We start from the raw sequence: 26,697 nt of genomic DNA, 5'->3' as shown, positions 1-26,697 counted from the left end.
AACAACGTAAACAGTGGACTTACTGTACTTGAAAGGCGGTACATCACAACTCCTCTTACTGGTTTAAAAATGTAATTATTCTATTGGAATTGGTTTTTCTACGATGCCTACGCAACCACCTTTCAAAAAAACAAAAAACAGGTAACCTTGCTGAGATTGTTATGATCGCTTGCTGTAGATGGCGTCACAACACGGCCGACCAATATAACATAAGTTCATATTTCACTCACCAGATGTGAGACCGAAAATGTAGGGAGCAGATATTGTTATCTGTGTACTGGAGTTAGAGGTGTTTAATAATGTAAAGTTAATCAGGGCAAACTTCTAAAGGAGGATACCATTTGATGCAATCGAAACCCTTCTACACACTCAGCAGGAACTTGTGAAAACCAGAAGACTGTCATCTTTGTACTCGCCGCCCTGAGAACCTCAAATCTTACTCGGATGTACGGCAAATGCCAACTACATGTAGCCTCATATATTTCAGCCCATAACATTGTGGTCTATAAGACAACACACACTGTGTATGACATGTATGTTATAAATCAGTTTGTGACAGGTTTTTAGAAGGAAATATACTTGTTACAAATTGGTTGAAGAGTTTGCTTACTGTTTTTTTAGAACTTGAGTTCAACACATGGAGTTTAACATTTTAATTTGGTGAGAAATTAAATGTTATTGTTCTTTCATTACTGGTATCAAATTGCTGAGATTTCAGGTCCTCACTGTGATGAAGATGTCAACTGTAGTATTTTGGCTTGAGAAAATGTACTCTTGTAAATGGTTAACAATGCTTTTGGAGAAACAAATAGCCTCCATCTTCAGGGTCCAACCCAGAATGAATCACCTCAATATTCAGGTTTTAACCCTGAAAGTTGAGGTGATTCATTCCTCCAAACATCAATAATAACTTACAAGAATGCATGGTGTCACAATTAGACAACCACACTTAACAAGAATACTTACAATTTCTTGACTGATACAGGATCTCTGTTTTAACACCTTGAAATATTCTGACAGCATTAGCCTATTAATTTGCTTATCCTAAAACCAGCAGATCACTGTGTAACAAAGATATATCAAAAAACTGATACAATTTAATTTTATTTAAGGCAGTTGTCAAAGTAAGTATAATGATGAACAACAAATATTCTAATCTTAAAACCTTGCATACTGTGCAGTGTATTGATATATAAAATCATGCATACCAACAAAATTGTTTACTCATTACATATTTAATGTGTAAACAGTTTTGTTTGTACATATGATTTTATAAAAGAATTTTTAAATTAACAATCTCATGACTCATTAATGCTGGAGAAAATTCGATCAGAAATTCTGCTAAAATGATTCCTGTTTTCAGTGTATCAATATACTGAAGAGTGGGCAAGTTTTGTGCAGCAGGTTCAGTACCAGATAAAAATAAAACAAAATATTAATGTTTTGACTGAAAGGAAATTGGACAACAGACATATTTTAGCTACGACTATAGAAAACTTATGTACACAAATAATTTAGTAAGAATCTGTTATTGTAGGTGGTTTCAGGAAAAAGTCTTCAGTGGACTTCTCAACCCATAATGTAGAAATGTGGTTTTCAGAAGTCAAAATAGCTGCTTGCAAGTTCAGAAAATCAGAATGCATATTATAACATCCCTCTGCATGACCTACTGTGTGGAGCATGAAATGATACCCAATTGAAAGTTTAAATATTCATATGAAGATATATATATATTTATAAACACAAAGAATAATTCACGGAGATTTGTCCTTTATGGATTATATGCTCAATATCATCACGGTTCTGTCATGCAACTTCAGAAACACAAACAGCTACATTTGTGATCACACAATGGCACATATCCTCCATGACTTCACCACACATTTGAACAACTGAAGTCCTTAGTTGCAATACTGAGGGTTTTCTTTTTTTGAAAAGTTTTTCCTTAAGTTAACCCCAAAGGAAGAAGTCACAGAGGTTTATTTTCAGGCTATTGGGCAGTCACTTCTGTCCACATCCATGCCAAGCAGGATATTGGTGGCTGCCAAATAGCCTGGCCAAAAATCCTGCAGCTTTTTACTTTGGGGATACCTTAAAGAAAAACTATTTTCAAAAAGAAAACAGCCCCAATAACGCAACTCTGGGTTTTGATTGTTCAAATGTGTGGTGAAATTACAAGGACATGTGCAGTCAAGTGACCATGAACATAGTCACTCATGTTTTGGAAGCTGCATGGCATAAAGGTGGTCATATTGAGCATGTAATCCATAAAAAATATCCATGAATTGTTCATATATATGTATTTATTACAGGTACAAAAAATAAATAACAGTACAACAATGGTCCCTGCCTGTTTGCTCTCTTGACTTGTCTGCACTATACCCCACTCCTCTAGTACACCATGGAGCTTTAAGATAACAACTGGCTTCTATATCCCATAAAAATTCTAATAAAATAATTAGTTACAGAAGATGTCAAAAATTTGTCGTCAACACATGAAATACAAATGACAGTTGCCAGTGCTTTCAGTCTGATAAGATGAAACTTTATTCAACTTCTGAATTTAAATATAGACAAATTCCTTCTTAACAGCCGGGATAGCTCAGTCAGTATAGTGACTAGCTACGGGCTGGACGACCGGGGTTCGATCCCCGATGGGGGCAGGATTTTTCCTCTAGCCTCTGCGTCCAGACCGGCTCTGGGGCCCACCCAGCCTCCTCTACAATGGGTACCGGGGTCCTTTCCCGGGGGTAAAGCCGGCCGGGGCGTGATGCTGACCACTCACCCCCATCTAGTGCCGAGGTCAAGGAAGAGAGGAGCTATACCTCCACTCCCCCCAAGCGCCTATATGGCGTATAGTGGGACAAACTTAAACTTTAACAGCATTTACTATGTATCTAGTGATTCTATATACAATAATGGTAGATTTTTGCACTTACTGTGAGACTACCCCTAATAATTATTATCACCTTTAGAATAAAAGATGATGAAATGGAAATTTTAATAGAAATTTCCTGTAGTATGTCTTATAAGCTGTATCTGAGAAATATTCCACAGAGTAAGACATAATGTTTTAAAGTGTATTTCAACTTACACCATTGTATTTTTCTTCCACAGCAGCAAAAGGGATCTGAAGTCAATATTTTAGGTCTGTAATTCTCAACAGACAATTATCACAAAGCTGACAGGCAAATGCTCATTGTCTATCAAGGTTTCAGCATTAACAGACAGGAACAAGACAGCATGTAAAATATTTGTGCACAAGCCCTACTGTGGAGGAGAACCAAGGTGTATATTACGAAAGTTAAAAGTAATATAATATTAGACACACGCAACAGTGAACAGCATTAGCTACCACAGCCCTGCTGATGAGATGTGCTTACAAAATACTGTGCAGATGTTTAATCAATGGTAATGACAGGAACCTGATTCTGCAACCTTGCAAATGATAGGAATACTTGTTCCAGTGTTGTCTCACTTATAGTATAATCTTCCACCACATCATAATCTTGCTTCATTTCTTCCATTGTTGTGAAGAGATATTTCCATGGAATGTTTGGATCCGTTACGTGGTAGTGTAGCAAAGCCTATTATAATAAATATATTTAGTGCACTAATTTCAAGTTACCATGTTAACTCTAACAATAGAAGACTATGTAACATGCTTACAAGGGACTTCTCTACAAAAGGAGTTCTGCTTCAGTTTTTTTAATCACCTGTTATAATACCAAAGAGGAAAATTAATTATCAAAACCTATCTTTCTTATTTTTATCAGTACAGAGAAGTCTGATGTCACCCTCAGTGGACAAGTGGTTAGCGTGCTCACCACTGGACCCAAGGTGCGTGGGTTCAAACCCAGCTGAGGTCAATAGATTTTTAAGGGTGATAAAAATCCATAGCACAACTTCCTTTGGAGGTGAAGTAAAGCTGGCGGTCCCATGTAGATTTACAGAATGTAAAAGAACCTTATGAGCATTAAACAAGATGTTTCATAAGCAAAATTCAGTAGCCATTTCTCACCCAAGTCTCTCCTGATTCACTACTAGATGGCTCTAGCAGTCAAATCAGGATTGAGTAGAAACTGTGCAGAGGCAGTGGGCTGGTCACTCATTACTCACAAATGCACGCTTAAAAGACTAGGAAAACCTCCGAAAAGGAGGTGGCGAAGACCCACAACTGGGTTGCAGAGCCAAGAAGAAGTTTGATATAATACTCAACACAATACACCAAAGAATATTGCGACACATCTACATGAGAATCTCTAGCACACACATAAATTTAGAAAAACAACAGCTGAAATTTGTTGCAGTACTGCGACTTACAACTTTTTTCTTCCTTTCTTTACCTCATCAGTGTTCAATGATATACAAGGAAGAGTACTAGACTGAGTAGATAATGAGAATTATGGAACAGCAGCGATATTCATTAAACTGCTGTTGAGAAGCAGAGTCAGACAAAATTATACAAACATAAGAGAAAGTTTTAATTATGTACATCAAATGATTTACCTCATGTTCATCCTTAAGAACACAACCAGAATTGAAACTGTCTTCAATCTTGCTTTTTAATTTGTGTACAATGTGTTCATCAGTTTCAGTTGCTCTCACTTTCACCATCACAGTAAAGCCCTGACCAAATTTCTGTTTCAGATACTGGATACCTCCCATGCACACAAACTGTCCATCAACCAAGATGGCCAACCTGTTACATAGTGCTTCACACTCCTCCATGCTACAACACAAAATATTGATATAATATGCAGGAAAAAATAATGAATATTAGCAGAAAAGCCAAAACTTTTAGAGAGCAATAAAAAAATTAGCTGAACAAAAATTGCATATTTCTGATGCTCTATCATTACATGCAAGCAGTGGCACTCGCACTTTAAAAGTTTATATGTCTCCCATTTTGGTATCATTAAGTTAGAAAATTGTGAAGTAGAAAGTATGAAGGGTTTTACTTCACAATCAACAACTTCTTAAATTCAAAATGTTGAGCAACATGGGGTGGGTGGAGGGATGTGTATAGGTAAAATAATAATCCTGAAAATGAATCTTAAAAAAGATTTTACTTGTATGCATTAGTATGTGATTACTCATAAGAGAATCTAGTGATGGAATCATATTGTTACATATATGAACCACTGTGTTCCAGAAGAGAAGGAAGTTTGTTATGTTAAACACACCTGTGTGAAGTAAGCACTATAGACTGGCCAGACTTCTGAATTGACGTCAACACAGTCCACAGGTTCCGCCTGGCCAGAGGATCAACCCCACTTGTTGGTTCATCCAGGAAAACAATAGGAGGGTTCCCTATCAGAGCTATGGCTGTACTCAGCTTACGTTTGTTGCCACCACTGTATGTTCCACAAAGCCGGTTCTCATACTCCTTAAGACCTGTTAAAAATAATGTTCACTCTCACCTTTTTCCAATAGCAGCAGTGCACTTTAAAATACTAATAATTTTGCACTATAATTAAAACAAATTCTTTATCATATGCCTTTCTGAACAAGGCTTGGTTGGAAAACTTTTTGGAGTGAAGAGACCACTTCAGTTCTGGGTATGTATGGGCAGACAACATTAAAATGGATCTTATAGAAATTGGGTTTTTCCATACGAAGCATGAAGCTCAACGAAATCTATCAGATAATGAGTAATAACGCAGTTAAATAGGTACTGCTGTATGTGAGCGAATAACACAGTAAAGATAAAGCCACCATTCTGTTTGGGATGATATTCACAACAGTCAAAATATCTCTATGAAAGTAATCCATCTGCAGAATATAATAGCTAAATATAGAAATGGTACTTCTTTTTAAAGAGACGTGGACAGAGAATTCTTTTTGGTACAATACATTAAGGGGCAAGACCCTGAAAGAAACACAAATGAAATTTTACAAACTGATAGCAGTACCGGTACCAACATATGGCTGTGAGAACTGGGCAACCAACGGCTGATAAGAGGAAAATCGAGACAGTGGAGATGAAATTCTTACGTTCGGTAGCGGGTGTAACTCTTCAGGATAAACAGCGTAGCGAAAAAATTAGGACAGAACTAAAGATTTTTAACTTAACATATAGGATATCTCAAATGAAGCAAAATTGGCATAACCATATCCAAAGGATGCATGAGGAAAGAATCCCGAAGGCGGTACTTCAATACAACGCACAAGGATGAAGAACTGTTGGCCGCCCATTAACAAGGTGGCAAGACTCGCTCTCTTGATGTGGAAACAGGCGCTATGGCCTAAATCCATGAAAGAAGAAAAAGAAAATACTTTTACAGGCTAATTTTGTAATTATAGTTTCATAATGTTAAAAACAGGAAAACATGCAACTCACCCATCAATGTGATCCATTTCTTGACTTCAGAATCAATGCCAAATTTAGAAACTCCACGAAGGCTGGCAAAAAGTTTTAGCATTTCATGACCTGTTAGAGCTCCATTGATGGCATCAAACTGTGGACAGTAGCCAATCTGTGCCAGGAACTGTAAACACAATGACATTTCAACATGGGAAGAAATTAAATAAAGTATGTAACAAGCATGAAAAACTCTAAACACTAATTTTCTGTCTTGCACAGACTCATGTATTAACAGCAGATGGATTTGAGGATTTTGTTGCTGGTAAGTGTATACAGCCTTTGAAGTTTTCAATAGTAAATTCTTTTAGCCTACAGTAGCTAATGCAATACAGAATAGGACTGTCAGTACTCAATTATAAATCTGACAGGCCTCTTTATGTAGATGGTAGTATTAGCAAAATCAAAGCAGATGCTACATTTCCAAAACAAAGCCAAGTAATATATTTAGGTACATTTTAGTTTCTTTGAACATAAAGACCACTGTCTTATGAAGTCAATGCTGCTTTAAGCTAGTTCATGTAATATTATTAATAGTTTCTACCTTTGACTTATCCTCATTAAGACCATACTGTCCAATCCAAGCCTCTCCTTCAGTAGGAATTTCATCTCCAGTAAGCATCTTGAATATGGTGGTCTTGCCTGCACCATTCACACCAAGAAGCCCAAAACATTCACCAGCAGACACTCCAAAACTAATACCCTTTACTGCAGTCAAGTCTCGTGTATACTTTTTTACTAAATTACGAACCAGCATAATATCATCTAGGTGAACAGCTCCCACTAGAATGTAAGATAATTATTCATTACTGTTTCAAGTCTACAAGCAAAATAGATCCGGGATGTTTAATGCAATGAAATACTCAGTTACTTTGTGAAAAATATAACTCACAAAATGTCCAATATATTAAAAATTCATAATCTCTCAACAGTCTCTTTCATGTACAATTTAATCAAAATCTATCAATTAAAGTCATGACAGAGCATCCTGTAAATAGTTTTTAATAGACTTCCATTTGTACAATTGTATTATTACTTCAGTATCACTAATTTGTCAATGTGAAAAAAAAAATGTTGCACAGCGTATCTATCTGCCCCTAAAAACAAAGGGAGAAAAACTGATTAAACTGTTTATTTACTTATTAAATTCCCAACAATCTTGAATATTTGTTTCAGTCATAAAACATTCTTATGCAGCTATTTAATGAATTAACATTTTCAAATTAGCACAGCAGTTGCACACATCTTGGTTTTCCAAGTGATCAAACATACTTAGTGACTTTAGCTGCATTATATATATTAACATTTTCCCTTCTGGTTAATCTAACTTGGTTTTTAAACAGAAAATTGTAATGACAAAATTGGACAGGGCACAACACAACACAGTTATAAGTAAAACAACAATCCCGAAAAAGTAAAAATTGTACAAAAAAAGTAATATGTAAGAGTTAAAATTTTAAAATTTTATGGTCACATGTTAAATGCACACTGCAGGGCATGAAGACCAAAAGCAAGCAAGTGGCAGAGTATGACAAAAAGTGTGTGTGATATATGAGAATGTGCCAAAAACTATTATGTTTCAATGAAGTTAAACAAAAGTTGGTCAATGTGCATTTAAAGTATAATATTTTTAATGTTTTGTATAATCTTCACTGTTATGGATGCAGAGTGCTGCAACAATAATATTTTCTTTTGAAATTCCATAGAAAAGACAAAGGAATGTACAATTACTATCTGAAAGATAGAAAATAACATATATTACTGAAATATTGCATCAATGTCAACATTTTTACAATCAAGTTATTACTGGATCGCATACAGCCAAATGTTATATTTTTTTCTTCGAAAACACAGAAAGCTTTGAATATAAACACAAGCTCAATACTTGTTCAAAATTGAGAGGAGGGAACCAAATATATTCTTATGTTTAGGTAAACACCGTGCATAAAATCAAAATCCTTACAAGTACAAGATATACCACAATTCCTTGATTTCAAGATGCACTTATTTCACATTGAAACATTTCTGAAACCAATGTGTGTTACATTTCATGGCAAGAACTGATATAGTCTTTTTTTCTGAAAACCTGTTACTAAATCAAGGGTGCATCTTACAATCAGTGGTGTCTTAAAATGGAAAGGAAATAAAAAAGTATGTACTGAATATACCTTTAACTTGACCATCAACTCTGTCTCGTTCATGCACCACATCATCATCAAGCTTCCGGCTTTTCACTGCATTTCCAACAACTGCCTTCTTAACTGCTTCATACAATACACCAAAAACACCAAATTCTACCAAGATGATGATAAAGAAATAAAGTAGAGAATCTATTGCCATATACAGGATTTCTTCACCAACCGCTAATTTGTTTTCATCATCTGCAAAACTTAGGTACGGTTTATATATAGCAGAACAGTAGCCATCTGCACAGCCAGGTACTAGAAAGAAACAACAAGCAAACAAGCATAAACAAAATGGTAAACCACGGAAGAAACTGTAAATAAACAACTTTTCATTTATATTAAAAACCTCCACAGCAAAAGTACAGTAAAACCTCTCTAAGTTGGACACTTGGGGATCCACGAAAATGGGTCCAAAGAAAGAGTAAAATCAGATTGTGGTCTAATGACAATATAATATATTTACTTACATACACTAACTACTGTAGGCTTACTTGAATTAAGAATTATGACAATAATATTAATAATAATCTTTTGAAGCCCACTCCCATGCATTGCACATTACACCCCAGCCTCAGTACATTTTCTAAAGTTTATTCCACCAATTTGCACTTCCCCATCACAAAAAGAAAAATTCCATTTCCATTAACACAGTCTGAACTCAAATGCAAGCACAGTACTGATGGATTTAAAACTGTGTCTTCTGCAATACTGTACAGTTAAGGGTTCAGCAAAAATAGTTAAACTCATGCAATGCATTCCAATGATGGGTTCAATGTCCATAAGATAATCCTCCAGAGAGGAGGCATTCATCTGTCAGATATTCAAAATAACAAAATATGTAACTGAAAAAGTTTCCCTGAAAAGCATCGAAGCTAAGTGCATAAACCTGTCCAATTTACAACAAAAGGGGTGTTCAAGTTCCAGGATAAAGGGGTGTCCAAGATATAGGTATTGTGGACATGTAAAATTATAGGAAATTTACCAGTTCCAATTAAAAGTGTCCAACTTGAGGGGTTTTACTGTAATAGTAATGCAATTTATATAAAATAAACACAACTTATATCTGCTGAAGTTATAAACATAGAATAAAGAATGAACAGCAAGGAGGTGTGGTCTATTTATAGTGCTAGCCAACAGTTTGTATGAAAGGATGGAAGAAACCACATAAAAAACAGGACAGCCAGTCTTTGGGTCAAGATTTAAATATTCTGAATATAAAAGAAGGTAACAAATCAACCACATCATTCAGTAAAACAGATACACCCCCATCTGAAGTTATTATGAAGTCAACCCCTTCCCACACCATTAAATTTAACAGATCCTGATACTATCAGAATAGATAAATTAAATGCTCTTCCTTATACACCATTCTACTAAATTAGGCTTGTCAATGGGTTAACCATATAAGTGTTACATTTCCATTTCTGCAGTCTTATGATTAAAAATTTGGTATGATATAATGTTTAGGGAGAAGAAAAATGACACACTTATGAACAGCGAACTGTTAGGTTTTTGGGCATTAAGAACACAACATAAAACAAGTGAGGGCAATGAAAAAAGTTTTTGCTGGCAAACTAAAAAACAGTGTAAACCTAAAGCTTATGTATCCCATTTAATTCCAATTCTGGATTTTCTAACACCTACTTACAAGCTCTAAGAGAGCTGGTGTAGCTCAGTCAGTATAATGGCTGGCTACGGACTGGACGACCAGGATTTGATCCCTGACGGAGGCAGAGGATATTTCCTCTAGCCTCTGCGTCCAGACCAGTTCTGCGGTCCACACAGCCTCCTATCCAATGGGTACTGGGGTCCTTTCCTGGGGGTAAAGCGTGGCCGAAGCATGATGCTGACCACTCACCCCATCGACTGCCAAAGTTAAGAATGAGCAGGAGCTATACCACCTCTCCCCTTAAGTGCCTACATGGCATATAGTGGGACAGCTTTACTTATAAGCTCTAAAAATACCACAATACAATAAAATAATAAAATATGTTAAAGAAATATGAGAAATTGTTGCACTACCAAGGAAAACAATGCAGTAAAAGTTATTTAATATGTAAGAATGGAACTGGAGAAATCTGAACACCAACCTCAAAACACACTACTAAGTTTTAACTCTACTAAAAATAAATAAATAAAGATATATATAAACTCCATGTTGCCGTTATCCACAAATTATCAACTGGAAACTAGGCTAGGTTTACAATCAATATTGCAGATTTCATATCTATAAAGTAATGCAGAAACTTACAGCAGCATAAGTCAAAACTTCCAGAAATGCTATTACAATCAGATTTCTTCAGTCTGCACTTATTGTTTGTGAGAACAAGATATGAGAAGCGTCCAAATGCATATGTAATTGTGAAGTGAGGTACAAATTCGAAAAAGTACTTCAGCACTTTCCCAGTAGACTTGTAGCTCTCAAACAATATCATAGAGTACACCACCGGAGACATTACTGAACCTGCAGAAGAAACTGCTATGAGAAGGTATTTTACTATACAACCCACATTACATGGGTACATACAAATATATAAACATTATGTGTACAAAAGTATCTTGATTGCATGTGCTTCACAAGTTCAAATCTCAGCAAGAATTTCTGTTATACTGAAGATTCAAGAGGAATAGTCACTCAGTGTGTGAATATGACATGAACCCATTTAGTGCATTTAGCTGACTTCTCCAAACTTTTTTAAACTTAAGTATGGAAAAGTCAATTGAAGCACGTTTTGGAAGCAGAGCCAGCTTCCAAAGCATTGACAGGCTTCTAAACTCATAGATGAAAAAAATTTCCACTAACATGCATCAGTTTAATGACAGACCTTCATCAAAAACCTTCACAAGAATAGAAGCATGAAGTGATATATTACGACAACATTCACATCATTTAAAACTTGGTTATAATGTGTATTCCACAGATTACATTTCATTAAGTAATTCATTACATTGTATACAATACATAATAACAGACATTCACTGTACCTTAAATTGGTGATAACTTTTTTTACAGGCCCCTAATTTTATTACATTATAATGTTAGAATTTATTGTTCTATCAGTTACATGTTACTTACCAATCAATATACTGAGTACTACAAGTAAGGCAAAAGCGCCTGCAGTTGTGTTCCTGAAGTAACTGAATAGGTATGCAAATGGAATAGCACTCAAACCATACATCACCAACAATAAGAAATATGTACCTGAAATAAATAACAATCAATTACTAAATGACAAGTTACAACAAATAGGAAAGTAAGGTGAATGAGTTACAACTTTTAAAATAAACAATAAATAATGAACAAAATGCATGCAATAACAAATATACAACCAAATATAACAGAGAAAAGGCTGTTTCTTTACAGATTTATTTATTTTTCTTTGTATAAAGTATATATAATAGGGGCACTTGATCCTGATAATTCAGTAAAATTAAATATTTCATAATTATGACAGATTACTTTAAAAGTGGCTCAGAGATGCTGATAATTTAATGTGGGCAATAAAATGTTTGGAACATTAAATTAATGTAGTCCTTCATCATATCTGCCATGTTGCCCACAGGCATTCAAACTTCAAACTTTCATGGAAATGAAAAGTCTATGTACTGAAACACTTTTGTGATCAGTAGAGCACACTGTAGTTATGAAGAAAAATGACAACAGTCTGCTATGTACACATAAAATCTTGAAGATATAGAAATACATTACTTAAAAGGACTTGTAGCCTCCGAATAGTTTTAGTGGAGAAAGACTCATAAAAAAATCTTTCAGCTGCATGTGAAGGGAGAAGAAACTGGTAACATATCTCCCTTTCCTACTTTGCAACCCAGTCATGTGAAACATCATAACCTTTAATCAGAATTTACAGGTATGTGTTATCCCTTAGGATAACACATACCTGTAAATTCTGTACATTATAATATTTATCATTATTTTGCTCTTAATTAATGATATTTAACCACAAACATAAATCTAGACAAAAAATACTGACTTTTCAATATAAAAAATAGAAGCACATAACAGGAACCAATTTGCCTTTACTAAATTAATAAGAAACTAACAGGAAGAATTTGTAAAGATGGTGTTAAATACATTATTATACCTTCATTTTCCCAGTATTGGTTATTACTGCATTATTTTCACATATACATTTCTGAGTATACACAAGAAATACTAATTTCACATTGAATTCTGATGAGCATCATAAAATAAATGTGCGTTGTTGGTACATCTCACAAGTATTAGCAGCAACGGAATTTGGACAGCACTTTATAACAGAATAAGTCATCTGAACAGCACTCATGCTAACTGAAATTTCAGATTCTTATGGCAGGGAGGATAAGTAGTATGCACCCCTGAAAATGTCAGTAACTTCTACAAGATGCAATAACCCAAACGGCAGCTATCTTCAGCACTCACGTCAATATCAACATACTAGAGCAGTGCCCACTAAATACAGTCTGCAGACCAGGAGAAAAGCACTGGTAGGAATTTGATATACGCGCATGCGCAAGATTTTGCGGTGAGTGACGACCCATCCTAAAAGCATTTGTTCCACAACCACTGAAGGAGCAACAGACAACAAGCTTTCATGTGTTCTAATGGGTATAGCTTTAAGATTACCTCACAGTGGCACTGATGTTTTCAGTCTGTGTGTAGTAGTGTAAAACTCTGATGTATCACACTTCCCACCAATAGCAGCCCTCTAGTCCACTTGGTAGTAAACATCACCCGTGCACCCCACTAAAACCGTTTTCCAATCGCAAGGATTTTCTCCTGGTCTGTGGACAGTACTATGGTCTTCATGCATATAATAATTACACCTCTTTACATACCCAGTTCCGTAGACCTATTGAACACTTTCAGTGGGTCGGCAATTAACACTATCAACGTCAAGATGAATGCTATGGTCATGTACAACAGAAGATCCCACATGAAGCAGGTAAACCAGTATGCAAGTGGAGAGGTTCCAGTCATCAGCTGTAGTTGCTTAGCTTTTGACACCCTTTCTGTCAGAGGGAATGTCATACAGCTCCCAGTCACAAAGAGCAAGCCAAATGGCATCAGAGTCATCCACAATATAATAACAACTATATGGTTTACAGCCTCAACACCAGATACATGCTGGAACATATCATAAACACTTCATTATTTCTAAAGTATTTACTCAGATAGAGAACATTCAGGTTCACTGCCACTCAAACTGCAGTTTTGATTCACTTAATAAAATGTCTCATTTTCTAAAAAAAGAAAATTATCGATTACAGCTACTTTCTTAAATCACTTTTTAAAGGATAATTATATAAATGGCGTGACAACATGTTAAAGATGAATCTTTATATCCCAGTAACAAATAGTGAAACAAATTTAACCAGTCTTACAGAATTCCAAAAGAGAGCTCTAGGAAGACCTAGATGTAAGTGGGAGGATAATATTAAAATGAATCAGGATGGGGTAGTATGGACTAGAATCTAGTACATACTACCCCATCCTGTCACTAGATTCATCTGACTGAGGATAGGGACCAGTGGCTGGTCCTTGTGAACATAGTAATGAACCTTCAGGTACCATAAAATGTTGGGAATTTTTTGAGTGGCTGAGCAACTGTTGGCTTATCAGGAATGACTCAACTCCATGAGAAATTACAGAATTCCATCTGGCAGTTGAATACAATCTGTTTTTGAATCTATATTTCTAAATATGGCTAAATCTTAGACATGAAGGTAAAACCAGTATCTACTTGAGAGCTTTATACCAAGTTATCCTCCAATATACTCACCTCCCTACTCTGAAGAGGGTGATTAACTACTGTAATGGATTTTTCTTGGGAAACAGTCTTCAGAATAGAATTAGTCAGAGCATTAAGAGAGATGGGAGCTCCATGAATGGCAGTAGATGAAAACATTGCATTTAACACTTCTACTCCTGATGCTGATGAATTGAATTCTGCTGCAATGATAAACTTGGTATGGTATTTCTGGATGTTGGAATCCCCAGCAAGGAGTAAGGCTGCACATACATTTTTAACTTCTGTCACATTGGAACCAGTTAAATTTATAAACTCTTCATATTTATTACTCCAGGTTCGTAAACTATCATGGTTTACAGAGTAGAGTACATCTGTTACCCCATAATCACTCAAGTTCATTATTCGAGGAGGTTCCATTGTTGTTCTAGTACGAGCACTAAGAATCACTGTGAGAAGAGCCAGCACAATCGCAGTCAGGGCCTAAAATAAAATTACAATGCTTATGATACTGAACTCATCAGAAATCATATAAGTAAAAGAAATATTATGGAACACTATTTAGTTAATGTTTACTAATTATACTTCAATACATAAGACTTTGTAAGAGCATGTACATTAATCAGTTTAAAGGAAATACTTCATGTCATCCATTTGTTTCTTTCTGTTCTGACACTTTCCGTTGACAATGTTTTATACAGCAGCATATAAAAATGCACCAAGTTTGGTCACAGTGCATAATAAAATAAAAAATTTTACAAACTCAATTTATAGTAGCTAGAGTAAGAATAAAAATTCACAAAGGAAAGACTGTTGAGAAAAAAGATGAGATTTTTTCTCATTGACTGTTATGAAATAGAAATGATATACTAGAAAAAGAAAAAGATAATTTTTAGTACGCTAATGTGTTAGCCTGCCAGAAAATGTGTGCAGTGTGAAGTCGTGGAAGTTCCCTGCATTACTTTCTTACCTGTGGGCAGACCGCTAAAAACTTTCTGCGTGTGAAGAGAACACGTTTTTTAAACAAGGCTGTCAGCTTTTGTACCAGTAGACTTGCTCCAACTGCTTTCTTTAATGTCAGAGCTGAAACAAATAATGTTGAGTAACAACTGCTTGCAGAGCTGCTTTGTAACTCTTTTTCTTCTTACCACAATAGGATTAAATTCTAAACCCTGTCTAAAGATATTTTTACTTTATAAAATGTATTACACACACAATGTGCTGAGATATGAAATGGTTAAGTGACCTGATAGCAATTCTGATTATTACTGTTGACTGTCCATTTCCAGTTTACATTCTGAGTCAGAAATGAAACCTTTCCAGCAAGGCTTGCAAAACTGAGCACATTTTTGCTATGTGAACAGTTTGTCCCAAAATTGTTTAATACTAACATTAAATTAATTCAGAAAAATGGATTCCTGGTGACTTTTGTATGGCATGTTTTGAAGATGTATTAATTGCAGCCATGATGCACATGTATGTTCCACCTCTTCCAAATATACAAAGTACAATAGAAATCATGATCAGTTCATTAAAGGTACATACTCATGCTAAGTGAACCACCATGGATATACAGCACCAAATTAAATGATAGGGAGGGAGGGAGGGAAACCACACAAAATGTTATAACTCAGTGGCCAAGATTTGAATTGGGTACATTCTGAATATAAGAGAGATGTGTTACTACTCAGAAAAACTGAAATATCTTCAATTTATAAATCCTATAGGGATATAATTTTAAATATTCCTTTGGGTAAAGATAATATACTTTTACCAATAACACCACCTATTTATGTAACTTTTGCATGCTACTACACAATATGAAAGGTTTTAAGACTGTTCATGCTAAACAGGCAAAAAGCAGCCAATCAGTTCCTTTGGGCATAGCAGTTTCTAAACATGAATCAGAGGCCCTGTGAGAGCTGTAAGAATGTTTTGTGGCAGATGCCATATTTCATCAGTATGGCACTCTAATGGTCACTAATTTTATGTTTGCACATATAAAATTACAGAACTACACTAGGGATGATTTCAATCTCCCATACCTTCAGAACTGCCAAGTAATTCTGTACATTCCACATGTGATTCTGAATTAGTCTTCCTATCAGATTCATCTTCTGCTTCTTTTCCTACCCTGTAAAAGTAATCTGATTATAATCCCCATTACAAACATTCTGCACTCATCTGCAAATTGTGAAAGATCATGAGGAAATAATCAACAATTTTAATACATTACAATGTAGAAAGACAGTTATTAGATGCCAAGCAATAAAGTCCTTTTAATATACTTTACTTCTCACACAATAAAATTTACTTTCAGTAAAATATTATAAATGCACAGGTAACTAACCTCAGAAATACTTCCTCAAGAGTTGTGATAGAGACACCAATGCTGGATATGCATAACTGTTGCTTTTTTCGTTCCAAAACATCAAACAGATCAGGGAATTTGTTACGCTGCTCTAAGGGAAGCATATAACACAACACTGAGCCCATCACATTCTTCACTTTTGCATCCGGAATAATAGGCTGGATTGTATTTGTTACCCTGGTCACATTACAACCATCATTTTTCAGCAGGTTTAACTGATATCCCGTTCCTGAAACATTCCATGTTCCAGATCAGACTCTAAACTGGTCACAGAATTTACAGGGTTTCTTTTGACAGGATTCAGTCTTATAGATACATTACTCACAATGCTGATTCCATAAGAACAAAAATTTCTGCATGCTCATAAATTTAAATGAAAACAGCTGTATTACTTTAACTATAAATAATGGAAACTATTTAATTCAACATACATGTCTTGCAATGACCCACCAATGGCATGAACAGAGGTTGGAGTAAGAGAGGACAAGCGTATGAAAACATCTACAGACAGATATTTCAGTTTCTCAGCTGGTGCCAAAGCAGAACTCAGACATTCATGCAGACATGCTTCGACTGCTCTTAGACAATTTGTGCAATTTTTGCCTACTGGCAGATCTGTAGAATGTTCTGCTGTTTAATGGAACATTCTGCATGATATCTGTCACTATGATGCTCTCCATGTTCCAGAAAACAGTCAACATTACCTTTCCAGCTGATGATACTACATAAAATCTTTTGGGCTTTGGTGATGAATTACATCAATCTTCACTAGCATTGATCTATAGATTTTGCAATAATTAAATTCAATGAAGTCTTCTCAGGCAATCAGCTGTCTCAGGTAATTGATACAAAAAATGTTTCAAGAACTGTCCCAGTCCTTGAAACATTGGTTGTTTGTGACCACCTGATGTGGTTCATTACCCAAGATGACTTCACTAAACTTTGCTAGCTCACTTGGTTTCAGATTTTGTTTCCCACTAAGATACAATTGCAAACCACTGAAACTTTGATTAACCTAATAATATTATGTATGCTGGTAAGTAACAAGTTACTTTATATATTTATAATGTATTCTCTTATCAATTTACTTCACTCTCATATATCACCCTGTGACTTCATTTTTAGATACCTGCAATTTATGCTCTCCATAGAATAAGAAAACATTATATGACCACAAAAAACAACTCATAAAATTACAGGCATACCTCGGAGATATTGCGGGTTCGGTTCCAAATCACCGCAATAAAGCGAGTCACACAAATTTTTTGGTTTCCCAGTGCATATAAAAGTTATGTTTACACTATACTGTAGTCTATTAGTGTGCAATAGCATTATGTCCACAAAAAAACAATGCAAGAACATTGCGAGAATTACCAAAATGTGACATAGAGACATGAAGTGATCACATGCTGTTGGAAAAATGTACTTAAAAATATTAAACTAGTAACTATAATTCCAACTTATCTCACGCTTACCATACAGTTTCTTTAGGAACATAGTAGTACCATAACACTTTACTTGACCATGATCCATGATAGCAATTCTATCTCCAAGAACATCTGCTTCTTCCATATAGTGTGTTGTAATAAGAATGGTTCGCTCGCCTCGCATATTCTAATGAAGGAATTGATATAAATGATTAACAGGCAGCAAAAAAGATATAGTGTAATGAAACATTACCTAACTACAAGAAATATAATTACAACAGCATCAAGGTCTTCAATATACAGCTAATATACGAGGTTGTGACATGAGTGAGTGCGCACAACAATATAATTTTAATATATATATATATATATATATATATATATATATATATACACACACACACACACACACACACATAAAAAAATTTGAAACACATTTCAGTCGTGAAGTTATTATCAGACAAAATCTACTGTATACCATAAATCTGTAAATAAATTACCAAAATCTCAAATTATATAGCTTACTCATTATACACTAAAATTTAAATAAACTGAAATTTAAAGGAAACCCCAAGCTGTGAACATTTTAAAGACAGTGACTTCGTTATGAGTTATTCATGATAAAATATAAAGACTAAATACTGATGACAATCAAAATTATATAATCCAAACAAAGATCAGAGAAATTACTTAATGAATCTATTACAGCTCTTCCAATATAGAAGCATACAGAGCCCTTTTTAACAGTATTTAATAGTAACTCAGATATTCTGGAACTAGAACAAGTGGTGTTGGTTAAGTAATTATAAACTCATTTCCTACCAATAATAGGTCCCAAATTTCCCTCCTGGCTTCTGGATCCATTCCTGAAGTAGGTTCATCTAACATCAAGACCTGGAAGATACAAATTAAATTTTAAATTTCAGTTATCAGAGCACAGATGAAGTAACCTCATTCCGAGATTTACAACCTGAGACTCCTTACCTTTGTATTTCCAATTAGTGCTATACCAAGGGATAGTTTTCTCTTCATTCCTCCAGATAAAGTTGAACACATCTTATCCTTTTTGCTTTTTAGATTTAACTTCTTCAGAAGGTCCCTAGCCGCATCATTAGCTTCACGATTTGAACAACCTTTCAACTGTAACACACAAGCAGAACAAATAATGAAATTTATAACTCTTTACTATAAAGAAAGATTAAAACAAAAACAATAAAAGCTTGAATAAAAAGATTTTAGAAATGCTTACCTTACCTAATCTAATCTAACGTAAGGCTTACAAAATGAAAGAGAAAGATAATATGGACACATGTTCTATTACACAACAGCTGTATAAATATATGAAATGCTGTTGTTGAAAAACCTACAATTCTGAGGCAAAATAATCTGAAACATAAAACTTATTACCACTGCAAAAAAGAGCAGATGTTCCAAGACAGTGAGATCTGTGAAGAGAAGGTTGTGTTGTGGACATAGGCCTAAGCTTTCCCGCACTTTATCCAGGCTGTCACAGATGTCATATCCATTAATGCGGACAGAGCCACTTGTAGGAGAATACATGCCTGTCAACAATTCATACACATATTACAATACTGTAGAATTTCACATAGATGTAAACAATATGGTAAAAACATATCTTCATGGTTGTTCCAAAAAATCTGTCCAAGAAAGAACAATTTGGTTCTGTTAAGGTGATCACAAGGGAAGACAAGTTTCTATTTGTTAAACTAAAATTTTCACCAACTTAAAATTTTGAAGTAAGGAATTACTTATTACATTCACATACTACATGGCAATTCAGTATCACTAATAAATTAAGTTGGTAGAACTGTTATATTTCCTACCTGTGAGAATTGACATGATTGTTGTTTTACCAGCACCATTATGTCCAAGCAGTGCTGTAATCTCTCCTCTGTAGATATTCAGAGTGACTCCATCCACTGCCACCTTCTTGTTCAGTCCACCAAAGGACTGGAATACTTTACGAAGATTTTTAATCTTGATTCCAACAGACAGATTACTAGAAGGTTTCTCAAACTTATTGTTTGATACCTTGACACCATTTGGAGAAACTATTAAATCATTTACTCTTCCGTTGCGCCAATAAGATGGCTAAAACAGAAAAATTACATGTTACCTAATTCTACACTTTCTCAAATATTCTCATGCCAATTAAATGTTTGAAATTACTCTAAAGCATGATCACACTGTTCTTCTGGCTTTGGCACTGACATCTACTGATGAGACCACATGGCATCAAAATCCAGAGCAGTATAATTGTCTTCAATGGTGTAAAAACTTCAAATTTCACATAATCTATGACATTTTGTTTGAAAGCTGCTATATTATCAAGTAAAAACGCGTAAGATTTGAGGTTCTCGTGGCAAAGATGCCAATGATGTTCTTCTGGGTTCTGATATTGTGTGGATTTATAGGTAGATACCAACATTTCAGAGAAACATACTGTCTCCATCAGGGCTGAAGACTGTGTTTCGCCATCATAATTCAGAACAACATCAACAACCACAAATGTGTTTAGAAATATAAAACATGTTAAACAGGAATATTAATTCCAGGAACTAAGTAATCACACCGCCCTCGGTTGTCTAGCAATAGTGTGCTTGCCACTGGACCCAAGGTTCATGGGTTCATACCCAGATGAGTTTTATGGATTTTTAAGGGTGATAAAAATCTGTAGCACAACTTCCTTCAGAGGGTAAGTAAAGCCAGCCATGTCAAAAGACTTACAGGATGTAAAAGATCCTTATGAGCATGAAAAATATGTTTTATAAGCAAAATTCAGCAGCCATATTTCTCACCCATGTCTCTTCTGATTTGCTACTAGATAGCTATAGCAGACAAGTCAGGATTGAGTAGAAATTGTAAGGCAGCACAACTTTAAGGAAATATATAGACAGTGTGCAACATGTATCGATACCACTACAGCAGAAACTAAAGCACCATATACCAATATAACTGCTACATCAGATATTAGGGCTATTATAGAAACCCAAACATTCTTACATGCATATTACAGACAAAGACAACAAGTTTCTAAAATAAAAGGGGCTTATTTATTTACAGTTTACTTAATGATTCTGTCACTACCTAAGACTATATATTAATTAATTGATAAAGAGCTCGAAAGAACAGTGTCATTGACTAATTTAAGGCACTACACTGAGGAATACCATTAAAAACCTCAGTGACTATAGTTAGTTTGAAAGCCAACATTTTAAGCCATAATATCTTTACTATCAAGCAAGAAAGAAAAACAATAAAAATATAGTTAAGGGATTAAGATACAAAAAAACCATTTGAAGCTAAATTTCAATATGCTTTCTATACTACTTAAATATAAAATATGTATATTTATCATACCATGAAAATGAAGTACCAGGGTTTTGCAAGTCCATACTTTCCAGGCATAATGCTATTTATGTACCATGTTATGATGCTATATATAACAATATCCACAATGAACATCAACAACACCAAGCCCACACTGAGGTCACCTTTAATTCCACTGGGTGGTTCAAAAATGTTCATCCATGTCAGGCCAACCTCTGTACCAAAGAGAAACAATGCCAGTACATTACAGATTGTACAAACATATTGTTTCGGCATTTACAGTGTAACAATACTTCACTTAATTGATGCAAGTACAAGGAAAAAACACTGAAAATAATCCATATTATACACAACATTATATAATCTAAAAATTTCTATAAGGAATACTTCCATGAAAACAAAATTTAAAATTATAAATTACAGTTGGATTATATAGTCACATTACCCAAACATATTAATATAATATTTGCAGAACTGAAAGTTTGTGCAGTATATAAGTGGGCTCTGTGAGTTATAACTGGAATTTATAGTTCTACCTTGATTATCAATTTGCAAACCCAAGAATTTTGTGTTTATTGACTCTTGTATATACTTCCCATTATAACCAATACTTAAAGCACATTGTGGAGAGTTATTTGTTATAAATTTTATTGTATTCGTTTTATCTAGATTTAGAGCCAGCTTGTTAGCAGTAAACTATTTACTCATATGAGACAGAACTATATTTGATGTTGAACAGAAATCATCAAAATTTTTATTAGAAATTATGACACTTGTGTCATCGGCAAATATTATGGGTTCTGTTAAAGTATTTATTGTTTTTATTGTTGGCAGAATATCATTTATGTATATTATAAAAAGCAAGGGCCCTAAAATTGACCCTTGGGGAACTCCAAGTTTTATTGTTCCCCAGTTTGAGAAAAATGTTTGTTTGTTTTTAGGTGCTTTTACTTTGACCTTTTGTTTTCTATCTGTTAAATAGGATCTGAATCATTGCACTGCTATTCCTTGAATGCCATAAAAATGCAATTTATCCAACAAAATTTCATGATTTACACAGTCAAAAGCTTTTGCTAAATCACAGAAAATTCCTCCAACATGCATTTTTTGGTTAACAGATTTTAGCACATTGTCTGTTAGTTTGAAAGCTGCATCTTCAGTGGATACACCTTCCCTGAAGCCAAATTATTCCGGGACTAATATGTTGTTAGCATGCATATGATGACTTAATCTATTATACATAATCTTTTCAAGTACTTTAGAAAAAGTAGTTAAAAGTGAAATTGGTCTGTAATTTGTCATACTGGTTTTGTCCCCTTTCTTGTACAGCGGTCGTACTACTGATATTTTAAGGCGGTCCGGGAAAATGCCTGTGTATAATGAGTGATTACAAATGTGGGTTAATGGACGACTAATTAAAGCTGAACAAGCTTTCAAAATTTTACTTGTTATTTCATCATAACCTGATGAGTGTTTTGACTTGAGGGACTGTATTACACTTTTCACCTCAGTTTCAGTGGTTGGAATGATATTAAGGCCAGAAAATTTTACAGGAAATGCAGCTTTTAAAATTGAAACAGCATCTTCTGTCCCTGTTTGATTTAAATTTAAGCTTTCAGTAATTGTTAGAAAAAACTTATTGAAGGCATTAGCAACTGTTCCAGTATCCTTTACTTTTTTTTTGTTTATTAGAAGAGATGGCATCTGTTCTGATAAATATATTTTTCCTGCCTCCCTTTTTATTATGTTCCATGTTGTTTTTATTTTATTGTCTGATTTTGCTATAAGTCTACTGTAATGCTACTTTTTAGCCACTTTTATAACATTATTCAGAATTTTACAATAGTTAACATAAAATGCTCTTGCATTTGGGTCTTTACTGTTCCTACTGTAGATAAACAGACTCCTTTTATTGCAAGATACTTTTATTCCTTGCGTAATCCGGTCATTCTTTATTTTGCCTATACTTTCATATGTAATAGGAAAACTAGCTTCAAAAATATTTATAAAAGTACACAAAAATGAGTTAAACTTTTTGTTGGTATCATTGACTTCATAAACAGATTTCCATGTTTCATTCTTCAGAAGAAGCTGAAACTGCATGATTGTTCCATTATTTACTTTCCTTTTCTTCTGCTTCAAATGCATTAAGTTAGTATCTGCAGCAATATTATTAATCATAAGGTACTGGGCATAATGGTCTGATAGTCCATTTATTATTATTATTTATTAAACAGGAATTATTTATGTAGAGGTTAGAATCTACATAAATACTATAATACAGAAGTCTATCACAAATCAATGCTTCCAAATTGTTTGACCATGTAAACCTTTTGGGCTAGAAAGCACAATGATAGAAACCCAAACCAAAATAAAATACTGACAGGTTTGGTAAGAACTGTTTTCAGACATTCCTTCACTCTGGAAAAATGAACTATTCAATTACGCTTCCTATTTCCAATGGTACACATGCAAAAAACTGAACACAAATCACAGTCTTTTTTACTTCTTAGTCAATTAGCAGATGAGACTGGTTTTTGAATGTTACAGTTTGTGGGTATAACCAAACATTTCAAATATTGTTCTTTGAATCATAATTTAAGCAAGAAATGCTTTCATTCTGACATAACAAAATCCATAGAATCCCTGGTGACCTCTCACAGAACTTCAGTTGTTATGTGATATACGAGGGTCGCTCATTAAGTAATGCCCCACATTTTTTTTCTCAGCCAATAATGAAGATAGAAAAGTGCACTTTTACATGCTTGAGATTTGATGTTTCCCGCGTTCGTGTACGGAGTTTCAAATGATTCCAACCGATAGCGGAGCTGTAGTGAACTGTTAAAATGGCGTCTGTGAACGACTCTCGTTACAAACAACGAGCTGTAATTGAATTCTTTGTTGCTGAAAAAGAAACGGTGGTGAACATTCATAAACGTTTGTGTGCTGTGTATGGAAGCTGTGCAGTCGATAGGAGCAACGTTGGTCGCTGGGCTAAGAGAGTTAAAGCTTCAGGAAGTGAAGAAACCGAGCTCCGTGATCTGCCGCGCTCTGGGCGTCCTGCCACAGCCACCACTCCAGACATGTTGAACTGCGCGGATGCCATTATTCGTGAGGATCGGCGCATCACAACTCGACAATTGGCCCAACAGCTTTCAGTCAGCAATGGAAGTGTAATTGCAATTATCCGGGCTCTTGCATATTCGAAGGTGTGCGCAAGATGGGTTCCACGAAGTCTCACAGCAGACCACAGGATTCAAAGGAAAACGATTTCTTCTGAATTGTTGGAGCGTTTTGATGCTGAGGGAGAGATCTTTCTGTCCCGGATCATTACAGGTGACGAAACCTGGATACACCACTTTGAGCCGGAGACAAAAAGGCAGTCAATGGAGTGGCATCATCCTCTATCACCGAGAAAGAAGAAATTCAAGTCAACTCCCTCCGCCGGAAAAGTCATGATGACTGTCTTTTGGGACAGTGATGGGGTCATTCTTGTGGATGTGATGCCAAGAGGTGCGACCATCAATTCAGACGCGTACATTATGACCCTGGAAACCCTCAAGAAGCGTTTCCGACGAGTTCGGCCTCAAAAGCATCCAGCAGAAATTTTGCTCCTGCATGACAATGCACGCCCTCACACAAGTCCGAGAACCCGGGAAGAAATCACCAAATTTGGTTGAACGGTGCTGCCCCATCCACCCTCCGACTCCATCTCTTTGGGCCACTTAAAGATGCTATCCGCGGAACAAGGTTTGAAGATGACGAGAGCGTTATTCAAGCAGTGAGGACATGGCTACGTGCACAGGACAAGAGCTGGTACCGGCAAGGCATGCATGCACTTGTTCCACACTGGCGTAAAACCGTACAAGTTGATGGGGACTATGTGGAAAAATAGTATGTGTAAAGGAAACATTGATTTATATTGTCACTAAATTTGAGCCATCTTGAATAAATATGTTCTGAGGAAAAAAATGTGGGGCATTACTTAATGAGCGACCCTCGTATTTGGACTCACAGATACAGAGAGGTGCACGTGTAAGTTTGGATATAGCAAATCAGTGCATATCATAAGCACACACATAAAATATCTACTTACTCTTTGATTCAAAGGCAAGAATGAAGCGATAACCCCAACAAATTGCTGTGTTGGGCAGTATAGCAGATAACATCTTCAGACTTGGAGCACTGAGACTACTACTCCCAACAAAAGGGTAAGTAACTGCATATGACAAGATCCACAGACTGATGCCAGCACTCATTGCTAAGGTTGCTGAAATCATTAAATTGGACATGTGGGTAAAAGTAAAGTTGGGGTGAGTGGTCAGCATCACGCCCCGGCCGGCTTTACCCCCGAGAAAGGACCCCGGTACCCATTGGATAGGAGGCTGGGTGGGCCCCAGACCCGGTCTGGACGCAGAGGCTAGAGGAAAAATCCTCTGCCCCCGTCGGGGATCGAGAGAGGAGCTATACCTCCACTCACCCCAAACGCCTACATGGCGTATAGTGGGACAAACTTTACTTTACTTTTTTACATTACAGTACATTTTATTACTTTACATTACATTCATCTACCACTAATTCAACTTAAATAAGCAATGTCTTAATCAAACTTTATTCAATTGTAAATCATGTATAAAGGAAATATTTAGAATAAAGCCAATATATAAACTTCCTTTCCGTATAGACGTATTTACGTCAAATTCTCCGGAACCGTGGTTCCACTGTCACTTTTTTTTTTACTAAGCTCTCTATCATGGGCCTGCTAGGAACACTTACACCGGGAAAATGTATGCGAAATTTACGGCGGCATCTTCCGTAGGATGAATATTTGGCATGTTTCGACTAAGAACACACGTTGCTTAATAATATACACCATGTTATCAACGTCAATCCGATACAACAGACGCAATGAAACTGAAGAGTATAGCATAATGGTCGATTCGTGGTTGTAGAAACACGAACATAAAACGTGATCTCCAACTGTTGGTAGTTTGGTGTATCTGTGATAGTTGTCTTAGCCTGAGGGAGGTGAATGCGTTATCGTTTTCATACGGTGACAGCAGTGACGTTTGTTAGATTGTCAGTTCATGTAATTATGCCCTAGACGTTTTTGCCAAGTAACAAATGTACAGTAACAAGTTGTATTCACATTCATAAAATTAATATTCAGTTCACCTAGTAATTCACTCGTACATTACCCACTATTGATGTGTGTTAAAAGCCTGTAAGCCACTGGATGAAATTTTTACAT

At 35.4% G+C, this 26,697-nt stretch overlaps 1 protein-coding gene and 1 long non-coding RNA gene across 4 annotated transcripts; one reads left to right on the top strand and one right to left on the bottom strand.

The window, feature by feature from the left end:
* Positions 1 to 149: 149 nt before the first annotated feature.
* On the top strand, positions 150 to 8,527 carry LOC110840979 (uncharacterized). 3 transcript variants are annotated; one of them, XR_015537631.1, is made up of 3 exons: positions 161 to 660; positions 3,118 to 3,411; positions 4,651 to 8,527. It is a non-coding gene; the product is annotated as an uncharacterized LOC110840979 (long non-coding RNA). The 3 variants fall into 3 exon arrangements; XR_015537630.1 differs by having other exon boundaries at positions 163 to 660; positions 3,118 to 3,288; XR_015537629.1 differs by having other exon boundaries at positions 150 to 660; positions 3,118 to 8,527.
* LOC110841193 (phospholipid-transporting ATPase ABCA3-like) lies at positions 1,087 to 25,667 on the bottom strand. The gene is made up of 21 exons (XM_087358065.1): positions 25,543 to 25,667; positions 21,477 to 21,661; positions 19,940 to 20,207; positions 19,503 to 19,657; positions 19,080 to 19,235; positions 18,918 to 18,989; positions 18,144 to 18,282; positions 16,648 to 16,897; positions 16,343 to 16,431; positions 15,268 to 15,380; positions 14,331 to 14,780; positions 13,387 to 13,675; positions 11,627 to 11,752; positions 10,802 to 11,014; positions 8,533 to 8,805; positions 6,909 to 7,147; positions 6,344 to 6,491; positions 5,187 to 5,397; positions 4,510 to 4,732; positions 2,876 to 3,587; positions 1,087 to 2,584 (listed from the first exon to the last, which is right to left on the bottom strand). The coding sequence occupies exons 1-20, from the start codon at positions 25,613 to 25,615 to the stop codon at positions 3,402 to 3,404; spliced, it is 3,858 nt and encodes a 1,285-aa protein (XP_087214191.1). The 5' UTR covers positions 25,616 to 25,667; the 3' UTR covers positions 1,087 to 2,584; positions 2,876 to 3,401.
* Positions 25,668 to 26,697: the final 1,030 nt, after the last annotated feature.

The sequence above is a fragment of the Zootermopsis nevadensis genome, unplaced genomic scaffold (genome assembly GCF_977971745.1).
Source record: "Zootermopsis nevadensis isolate Lab colony 2312 unplaced genomic scaffold, Znev_1.0 Znev_ptg000029l, whole genome shotgun sequence".
NCBI classification, from domain to species: domain Eukaryota; kingdom Metazoa; phylum Arthropoda; class Insecta; order Blattodea; family Termopsidae; genus Zootermopsis; species Zootermopsis nevadensis.
The sequence above is the reverse complement of the archived record's forward strand: the minus strand, read 5'-3'. Positions and strand labels throughout refer to the sequence as shown.